The sequence below is a fragment of the Gymnoscopelus braueri genome, assembly GCF_963280865.1.
Source record: "Gymnoscopelus braueri genome assembly, chromosome: 7".
In the NCBI taxonomy this organism is placed as follows: Eukaryota; Metazoa; Chordata; class Actinopteri; order Myctophiformes; family Myctophidae; genus Gymnoscopelus; species Gymnoscopelus braueri.
In genome coordinates, this window is record NC_137608.1 from 40,989,286 (window position 1) to 40,999,809 (window position 10,524).

A 10,524-nucleotide genomic window follows, 5' to 3' on the forward strand; every position below is an offset into this window, starting at 1 on the left:
CATATGGCCTAACCATCAGCCCATTCTGTTCTTTGCTAATTTACTGAAATTGCACTTAACTTAGGCTACTCAAAGGACCACAATAGAAATAAGTGCACAGAACTGCTGCCCATCACCACCATCTCTCCACATTTGCAAGTCTATAAATAAGCCCTGTGTGTGCATGTCTGTATATCGCACCTGTATGTAAAAAGAAAGGAGTGAAAAAAGTATGTACCCACAGGGATTCAGGCTTGTGCATGTTTGTGTGCGTGTGTGTATACTGTACAGTATATAGTTATTATTACACACATAATACTTACAGTAACATTTTATAGATGTGTCTTTATTTATCTAGCACATTTCAAAGCATACAGTTCACTTCCAAAGCGCTTTATTGTGTTCAAATATAATTTTTAAAAATCTGAATCTGAAATAAAAAAAAGAAATGCATAAAGAAAAGCACTAAGCAGCAATGAAGCTACTGACTGAGTAAAAGTAGGTGGGTTGATAGACCCATAATTAGTCAAGCTCACACAGTCTATTTTGGTGTTTGTCTGTTAAATATAAATCTCTGTTACATACGTATACTCATCAGTTTCTATTGCATCACCCATTCATGTATCCTTATTATATATGTAAGGTAAATAAATGGTCCTCAAACAGACTTGATAACAGTAATCTGGTGAAAACGATGACACTATTTACCACCCTTTGCTTAGATAAAAAAGTCTACTGTGGGGATTACAGCATATTGTCAGTTTTGACCCAAAGAACACAAAGAATACAGCAGTGCTGATAGGGACCACATCTGTCAGTTAATTTGAACAATTTTGACCACAATCCTTATTGTCCTAAAGCTTTAGCATTAATCACGGTTTAGAAAATCTTAGAAAAACGCTTTAGAAACGTGAAAGTCGGCTTTGCCTCACAGTTTAAAAGTCAGTTTCCAGGATTAGCTTTTGTCCGAACTGGCTTTTGGAGATGAGGATGGATTGGGGGGCAAGTTAGAGGCAGAGGCCTGCGGTTCTGGGGGCGCTTGCTAGTAGTACCTGGAGATGTGAAAACACAGAAGTCTGGATCGTTCAGTAGAAGCTGTGAACAGTTATCTCTTGAGGAGCTCAGTGTCTCTGACTTTGCTCGTGCCCGTGGTCCAATGATGACAGGTGCACATGTCTTAGGTATGATGGTAGTCATGGTCCTGGTCAGGACTCTAGTCTTTCTGGAAGCGAGCAAAGGAGCTGTCAGAGACTTTTGTTTCTTATCTGGGCCTTTTCCCTCTGCTTGTTCTCTGGTGTGTCGCCCTCTTTGTAGGTTGTGAGAGTACCAGCTCTGCATCCTACGTTCCACATTCTTCACAGCCTGGTCAGTGTAAGCCTGCATTTCCTTACGCAGTTGGGAAATCTGCTCTAGAAATTCATCTCTCAAAGCCTTCTTACTTTCCTCTATCTCTTTCTCAAAAATCACAGCAAGGTCCGTCCCATTCACATCTGACTCGCCAGAGCACCTCTTACCCAACTGTCCTGTTGCATTCTTCTCATAATCACTGCTTTGATCACTATCAGCATTGTTGTTTGCTGATGCCATCTCCATTTCTTGTTGGTGTTTGACCATCTGTACTAGCTCCGTAATGCTGTTCTTTGGGACATTTGTGCCCGCGTGTAATTTTATCTTGTTCCGTACCTGTTGGAAAACAGACTGCAGTTTTGTTTGCATCTCCATGTCTGCAGGAATGCTGTCCTCTGTGCCGTTGTCACTGAGACTGACAGAGATGATCTGCCGTTCGTCTGGCTGGGATACTTTCAATGATGTTTCAGTGCCTGCTGCCTCATGCTGCTGTATCTCCTTCACTTCTTCATTCTCCACTGGTAGTGGCTGTGTTTCTGAGGAGAATTCACTCATTCTAACCATACGTTTGTGTGTCTGTCTTGCTCCTTGAACTGAGCCAGTACAATTATGAGCCTAGTTGTGGGAGGCTCATACTCATTGTCTGAGTTTCTCTTGTCCCCACGGGGTGGTGAATATCAGGGGAATACATTGTGTAATGTAGCCTGATGTAACCTATTTAATTGGTTCATAAGGAGGTATTGGTTCATCAGATAGAAAAGAATGAAGTACTTTTTGTCAAAAAATATTAAAGAAATTGTTATCAATTGATGTCACGATGTGCTTATGAGAAATGCCAAACACATGCATCAGGTACAGTAGATTACATGTGTGAACAACTTATGGATCAAATGTTTGCCTCCTGGTGCAGAGCTGCTGGAAAGACAAATATGAAACTTTTCCATGGAATTTGAATACTGTATGTATGTTAAAAATGTTCTCACTGACTTGCTACTACACACTGATGTGTTTTGTTGAGTACCACATTATTAACACACCAATAGCTTACAGTATTCTCAGGATGCCACTCAGTATGAAAAACAAAGACATCTGGGGACAGGTGCAGTGGGAGCAGTAAAGTGTGTGTGTGTGTGTGTGTGTGTGTGTGTGTGTGTGTGTGTGTGTGTGTGTGTGTGTGTGTGTGTGTGTGTGTGTGTGTGTGTGTGTGTGTGTGTGTGTGTGTGTGTGTGTGTGTGTGTGTGTGTGTGTGTGTGTGTGTGTGTGTGTGTGTGTGTGTGTGCGTGCGAGAGAGAGAGATACACTCATTAGATATGATAGTGACATATGATAGTGACTTTCATAATGAACATCTGGTCAGGTGTCAGGTGTGGTTGACTGATGATTCATTGCCTAATGACATTGTTAATAATGTTTTATTCATTATGCAAACCCTTGCATAATAAACTAAAAAAAGAAATCCATACTAAGTCAACATTTAAAAAGCGAAAAGTAATATACTATCAACAACACAAAGTAATGTAGGCTACCAACTATAGGCAACTATGTCACCACAAAGCAGTAAAGTAAGTGTGTGTGTGTGTGTGTGTGTGTGTGTGTGTGTGTGTGTGTGTGTGTGTGTGTGTGTGTGTGTGTGTGTGTGTGTGTGTGTGTGTGTGTGTGTGTGTGTGTGTGTGTGTGTGTGTGTGTGTGTGTACAATACAATGAAGAATAATTTCGTTCAAAAAAAAAAATGCTATGTCATGCCATAAGATGCAGGTAATGTCTAAAGTCATAAGTTCACTTTATCAAGAGACATAAACACACTGGTCCGTATACTGCTAAAAAGGCATTAGATTATCAGATACCCTAATTACATAGTGCTTTAGCTAACACAATTTGCTTTGGGTAGCTTTGCTTATGTGTCCTTATGTAACACTTATTATGTTACTTGTATCTGCAGAGATAAAGGTCTACTCTAGAATCATCTTAAATTCCTGAAGTAGGTCGGGATGGAATGGGGGGCATTTTGGGGTGGTTGACCCACTCAACTGCTACGAGCCAATGAAATCCCTGCACGAGTGAGCCTCCTCTCAAGACTAATTGTTAACATATGGAGTTTTACCCCCAAAAATGCAGCAGCACGGGACGCAACTCAGATGCTGTACAAAAAACAAGTAATCTCGTGCAACTTGCAATACAGTAGCCTAGTGGTTCTCAAAGTGGGGTCCAGGGACTCTCATGGTTCCTTGAGGAGGTTTTAAATTGACCCTTACAAGTCTGTAACTCTGACAGTATACAATGGAACCAAATGGACCCTAACGCGTCCATTTGGTTCCATACACTGTCAGAGTTAAGGAGGGTCCTTGAAATTTTAACGTTTGAGAACCACTGCAGTACCCCCACCATTATCGCCCCAATCCTTCTAAAGCGAATAGTTTGTATAACAATAGCCTACACCTGCACATGGAACAGCAGCACAACCAGGTGGCGTTTTGATATTGATGTTTTGCGAGTAAGCATTATGCAACAAGCATCATTCTCCGCCTCCTCTCTCTCATCCCCTCTCTCTCTACCAACCTGAACCTCCTCTCCTCCTCCTCCTCCTCCTCCTCCTCCTCCTCCTCCTCCTCACATGGGCGTGGAATTGTACACTTCATTCTGATCACTTAAAATGCTGGGTTTTCTTTTCATTGCACATAACTTTTAAGCATTGTGGGTCAACGGAAGCAAGATGGTAAGTAAATATACACTTTTTTAAATATTGTTTTATAAGCTATTTCTTAATAGCTATTTCACAGGCTACTTTTGTTTGTCTAAAAGTGTGCCTATTTAATAACCCATAATTTATTTTTATGTAGCATATTTCAATGATGTAGCCTAACTGATATAATTATATTAAAATGCATTATTATGCACTTTTCAGACAACGTACACTGACAAAGGTGAAAAGGTAAGCTATCACATAAAACATTTTATTGCAGCCTACAGAGGTTATGTGATGATGATATACTGCTATTGAGAAGATAACAAACAAGACCTATGTTCTGTTGTTTTTGTTGGCCTATTGCTAACAGATTATGCATTTTCTTTTACTGTTTTGAATACTATAGCCTACTTGAACTTGAGTAGCCTACTGTAAATTAAATTGTGTGTAAAGCCATCATTGATTCTATGTTTCTACACTCAACAAAAACAACCCATTTTTCTTTTCTTAAGCACGATCAAGGGAAGTTCCTCTGTTTTGATCATCTAACTTTCTGGGTTGGAAATGCAAAACAGGTAGGCCTATGGTAATCCTCCATCACTATACCCTTTTAGTCAAACTTTGCTTTGGGCACATTGAGAATGTTTTCCTTAAATTGTTCAGGGATGGAGGGGTAGGCTATGTGTTCTGAGGATGTCTATTGGCTCTGCAAAGGGGTGGGGGAATGAACATGAAGCCAGACCTTAATGCCTCTGCTGTTGGTGGAATATCATTTCTCACCAAACTCCCTGTGACTCTTACAGTTTATTGCCAGGAGGTGGCAGTATTATTCAGTTGAAGCACTATTACAGTTAGCAACATAAGAATGTGCAATATTGTCCTTGAGTAAATTATTTAAATCCACTTTATTTCACAATGACAATTCATTCATAAGTAGGATACAGGACTAAATATAATGATACACTACTCCTCCTCCTCCTCCTACTACTAAATCAGATTAAACTTAACATTGCACATTTGTAGATTGCACCAAGTGAAAGTGCACAGCTGTAAGTAGCTAAAGTAAAACTGACTCACAGAGGGGAAATCTACAGTACCATTAATTCTGCTTTATTCCATAATACAAAACATGGGATTGATACAGCATTTATCTTTCATCAGACACATAGCTGGTTTTATACATTTCTTCAGTTGTCTATTCTGTTTACATCTTTTATTTAAAAAAAACTAACTGGTGTAGTAGCCATTACAGGGACGTGAGTGATGTTATGAGTTAGTGATGTTATATGAGTTAAAAGCATCTTCTCTTCTTTCTCAACAGGCTGCATCATACTATTGTAACAAGCTGGGGTTTGAGCCTATGGTATACCAGGGTTTGGAGACAGGTTCACGTGAAGTGGTGTCCCATGTGGTCAAACAAGGAAAGGTAATGTCCCCTTAGCCTTAAGGCCCAAAGTATAGATGAATCCAGGAATCTATTAGAAATAGAAACATATTCAATGTCATAACTATGGGACTATGATTCAAGTATTTAGACAAAAATGTATATAACATTTATTGGTGCTTTGTAATACTGTATCCAAATATATGACTTACAGTATATGACTGTACTTTTCTTGAATAAGTTGGAATTTTAATTGAGTTGTAACATCTCTTTCACAGATCATCTATGTGTTCTCATCTGCCCTCAATCCAGGAAACAAAGGTATGGTTTGACATATAACCTTGGACTATCATATATGTATTTTTTGTTTTCGTAAGCAAAAGTCAGACTCGATAAAATAAGGCTAGGTTTGACCAAATCAGACCAAAGACACAAAAGTGGCAAAATGTAACTCTTCATATTGAAATTATGCCTATTTAATGTTGTGTTGGATATTTGGATATTGATTTCGAAAGAAAAAGCATGAGTTTGATACAGCAAAGAGCTCCTGAAAGTTACATGTGATTTGGGGAACCAGTCACTGGTATTTATTCCTAATATCTAATTAATTAATCTTAATTGAATTACTAAGAAGCAGTTTTTTTATTGTGAATGAAAAAAAATCTGTTCTCAGAAATGGGAGACCATTTGATCAAGCATGGGGATGGAGTCAAGGACATTGCATTTACAGTACAAAACTGTGACTTCCTTGTGCAGGTAAAACTGCAGGCTTTTTTGCAACCTTCTCAAAACATCTCACTCTACTTCATGAATTATTATTATGTATTTATTTTGGTAACATCTTTTACTGAAATTATGTACTGATATTGTGCTACTGAACAGAAAGCTCGGGAGCGAGGAGCTGTTATTTTGAAGGAGCCTTACACACTAGAGGACAAACATGGTAGAGTAAGGCTGGCTGTACTTCAAACGGTAAGGAGCATTCATATAGATGCATGTGCAATTATACTGTGTGAGTGTGTGGTCATTTAACTCTGGGAGTGTACACATTTACCCTCATGGGCCAGAGTTAAATGAACACTCTGACATCACAAGTATCTTGAAGAAAATATCAATAAAAAAAAAACACTCATGATAGGTAGTCCTAAATATGGGAATGGTAATCATTCTTTAATTTTATTTGTGTGTTAAAGTATGGAGACACCACACACACATTTGTGGAGAGAACAGGGTACAACGGTGTGTTCCTTCCAGGCTTCCATCCTCCTCTGTACAAGGACCCTTCCTTAGCCAAGCTGTGAGTATGGAAACTCTGTTGTGGTGTTTGTACACTTAGATATGGTGAAGAATGTATGACCATTTTACACCAAGGCCGTTTCAGACAGTCTTAGAGCTCTGGAGGTTGCACCCGTGCTTTGTAGGATTTCACACCAATGATTCTTTGCAGGCCAAGTGGGAAACTAGACTTCATTGACCATGTCGTTGGCAACCAACCGGATGATGAGATGGTTCCTGTGGTGGAATGGTAATGTAATGCCTGATGTTTCTGTATAGACATCTCCACACATGCAATTAGAATTGCTTACATCAGTGGTTCTCAAACTATTTCATGTCAAGGACCCCTACATTAATATGTATTTGTCCACGGAACCCCATCTGAAAATATTTTGTGCCAGGGACACCCATACAAGATGTATGTTGTTAAAATGTTTCTAAAATATTAAAACATGTTTTTTTTTTTTTTCAAGATTTTTGACCAAATAGCCTACAGTATATATGTAGATTTAACGTGGTTAAACTGATTTTGATGCTATCCCCAGATCCCACTTTGAGAACCACTGGCTTGCATAATGTACGCAGCATAGATAATTAACCACTTTCAACCTATTTTGTGCATGTCATTCTAGGCAAAAAACTAAATAATTTTTTCTGAAAAAAGCGCTTGTAGACCTGCTATTTTAGATACTTTTGAGCATTTCTAGAAATAAAATGCATATAGATTAAGCATAGAAAATAACAACAGAGTCCCAGCTCATGGCTCCAGATGTGGTTTTGGGGGAGTTGGATGTGGGAGGTGCGAGTATTGCATTACTCCGCCTGTTTGGCATGAGTCAAGCACCGCCATGACTTGGCATTTTTTTTGTTATGGGGTCCCTGTGGTGATGGACATCTGGATTTGGTTTGGGCCCCATAGTACAGCACTGCGATCAAAAGGAGGGGCAAGGCACCTTTCCAAGTGAACATGGTCATTGGATGATTCTAGAAAATGGGTGCAGTGCTTTTTGAGGTCCTCCACTAGAAAAGTAGAAAATTATGAAAATCCTAAAGCAAAGCAGTTCACATGTATTACATATATATGTAATGTTCCATTAGTGCCACTAAATGCTTAATATTACAGTAGTATTACAGTTGGATTTCACTCAACCCCATTAATTAACCCTGGCTTAAAAAAACAATTTAGATTTTAGAAAACTTAAGTTTTCTAAAATCTTAAAACTTTGTTGTTTTTTTGCAGAAATAGCAGATCTACAAGCTTACAACGCATCATGGTGCGTTGTTATCTTGCAGATCAGCTATTAGTATTTTCTCTATTTGTCGTGCAACAAAGTATACAGTGCTTAAGTGGTTATGGTTCTTGACTCCTTGTTTGCAATGCCACAGGTATCGGAGGAACCTGCTTTTCCATCGTTTCTGGTCGGTGGATGATAAGCAGCTGCAAACAGAGTTCAGTGCACTGCGCTCCATTGTAGTGGCCAACTATGAGGAGACTGTGAAGATGCCCATTAACGAGCCTGCTATTGGGAAGCGCAAATCACAGATCCAGGCATGTTCTTTTAAACCATCACCACTTTTCACCAGTGAGACATAGTAATACTATAATGCTGTCACAAAATGAAATAACAAACTGATACACATTTTGATCTCAGTAGTCAATAGTTAACAAAACAAAACCGTACACACATTTAAAAGAAGATTTAACACAGTATGGTTCATATTTTACGCAACTCTAACAGGCAACAGGGCTCCAGCAATTGTGTCAGCAAAGTTTACTTACATGTACAATATATCACACAGGTACACTTTGCTACAAGGGAACATTTTAACATTTTAGATCCTGTGTCTCACTTTGATGTATAAGCCTTATCCATTACCAAAGTATCTGGTATCATTTGTTTTTAATAATAGGAGTATGTGGAGTATTATGGAGGTCCTGGAGTCCAGCACATTGCTATGAACTCATCTGACATCATCACTGCAGTAAGTCCACAGACAGCTCCCTTTATTTGCCTCTATTTGGTCACATCCTGTACATTACATGGCCATTCTGTAAACATTTAAATTGCAGATTCGTAACCTGAAGGAGCGTGGCATGGAGTTCATGGTTGTGCCAGACACGTACTATGAACAGCTGAGAGAGAACCTGAAACACTCACAAGTCAAGATTGCAGAAGACTTGGATGTCCTACAGGTCAGAACAGTGATTGTACTGTATACAGTATATACTTTAACAGTCTTCATGACTCTTCAGCCTTCTCCTTAAAAACATTTTTAATCTCCATAGAGAAACATTGTCTGCTGTTTATTATTATTCCTATCCAGGAACTGAAGATCTTGGTGGACTACGATGACAATGGATACCTACTCCAGATCTTCACCAAGCCTGTTCAAGATCGACCCACTGTGTTCTTGGAGGTGATTCAGAGGCATAACCACCAGGTGAGAGAAACATCTGGCCTGAAACACCATCTACTGGAGAAAATATTACATCTGCTGATGTTTATTTAAGACAAAGAAAATAATAATTCCTATGTAGATGTTTCTATTCCACACAATGGCTTTTCTGAAAAACATGGCTTGTGTTTTCTTTCCCAAAGGGCTTTGGTGCTGGAAATTTCAAGTCACTTTTTGAAGCCATCGAAGCAGATCAGAATGCAAGAGGGAACCTGACCATCCTGACACCAAATGGAGTGTCAAAGAGCATGTGAACCTAGACCCAAAAAAGGGCCTGTTATACTTGGTTGCACACCTAAAATAGCAGATCTACAAGCTCACAACACGTCGCCACACTAGTGCCCGACGGCCCCGACCAAGTATAAATCACTATTAATGTAGTCTTGTGTGGCCATACTGTTGCCTCCCACAAATTTCAAATGCTTCCGGTCATACAGTCTGGAGAACGGAAGCTCTGTTGATGAGTAAGGGGGAAAGCGGAAGCCTCGCCTCCCCCCCACTTCCGTTTCGTCTTTACAGTCGTGCAAATTTATCCTAATATAAATCAAAACCATCTAAGCATATAGCTTGCTGCTTAGCAGAAATGGGAATTAAAAAATAAAACGGAATAGAACGGAAATGACGAACAAATGCCACCTTCCTGTCTCGGATTTCGGGAGGTGTAGTTCCAGACTCTATATAGCATTCAGAGATTGTGGAATAGTTGTCTGGCTACGCAAGAATACTCTTTAATGCATCTCTCACCTCCCCCTGTGAGCTCACTGAACAGCTATGAGAGCTTGGATTGTGGAATTAGTTACACTTGTATACTATTCTCTGAAGACATGGTTGCTAGAGGGACATGTTTACCTGTTACTCTAGATCAGTATGATACACAATCAGAATGCACAGAACATCATTTTTTATTTATGTAAAAAAATACAAAACATAGCATTTCATTTTCCTGTTTATTAATCTCTGCTCCATTTCTTCTACTTTCTGATTTACGTAGATTTCTTCAATTTAGCATGTTATTATAATTGCATGTGTTTTTATTGCATATTGCATCAAAATGTTTCCTGTGTGAGAGAGCGCAAATGATAGAATTTTGCTGAAAATATCTGTCAACTAATGATAACATCAACTTTTTTATCTTTAGGTCTCAAACTATACGCAAGAGAACTATGCTTGACACAAGCAAAATATTATTAGCTCTCATAAGTGAAAACATTATTATACTTACTCATTGTGACAATGAACTACCTGAGCAGGTCAATAGAGAAGAGCATCACTCATATTAAAATCTAAAGAGGAACAGTCCATCTTTGAGCTCCTTAGTGACCTGTAGACATTTCACATTTACTGCTTTTGATCAGTATTTAAAATTTTAATAAATCTCTTCTTGCCATATTTCAAATGT

The 10,524-nt window shown here is 38.9% G+C and overlaps 1 protein-coding gene across 1 annotated transcript; it reads left to right on the forward strand.

Moving 5' to 3' along the window:
• Positions 1-3,979: 3,979 nt before the first annotated feature.
• Positions 3,980-10,514, forward strand: LOC308089254 (4-hydroxyphenylpyruvate dioxygenase-like). The gene is made up of 14 exons (XM_080433877.1): positions 3,980-4,039; positions 4,229-4,255; positions 4,522-4,584; positions 5,331-5,435; positions 5,672-5,714; positions 6,067-6,149; positions 6,276-6,365; positions 6,587-6,690; positions 6,841-6,918; positions 8,055-8,217; positions 8,580-8,651; positions 8,740-8,862; positions 8,994-9,110; positions 9,269-10,514. Exons 1-14 carry the CDS (start codon positions 4,037-4,039, stop codon positions 9,377-9,379), a joined length of 1,182 nt encoding a protein of 393 aa, XP_080290003.1. The 5' UTR covers positions 3,980-4,036; the 3' UTR covers positions 9,380-10,514.
• The last annotated feature ends 10 nt before the right edge of the window (positions 10,515-10,524 follow it).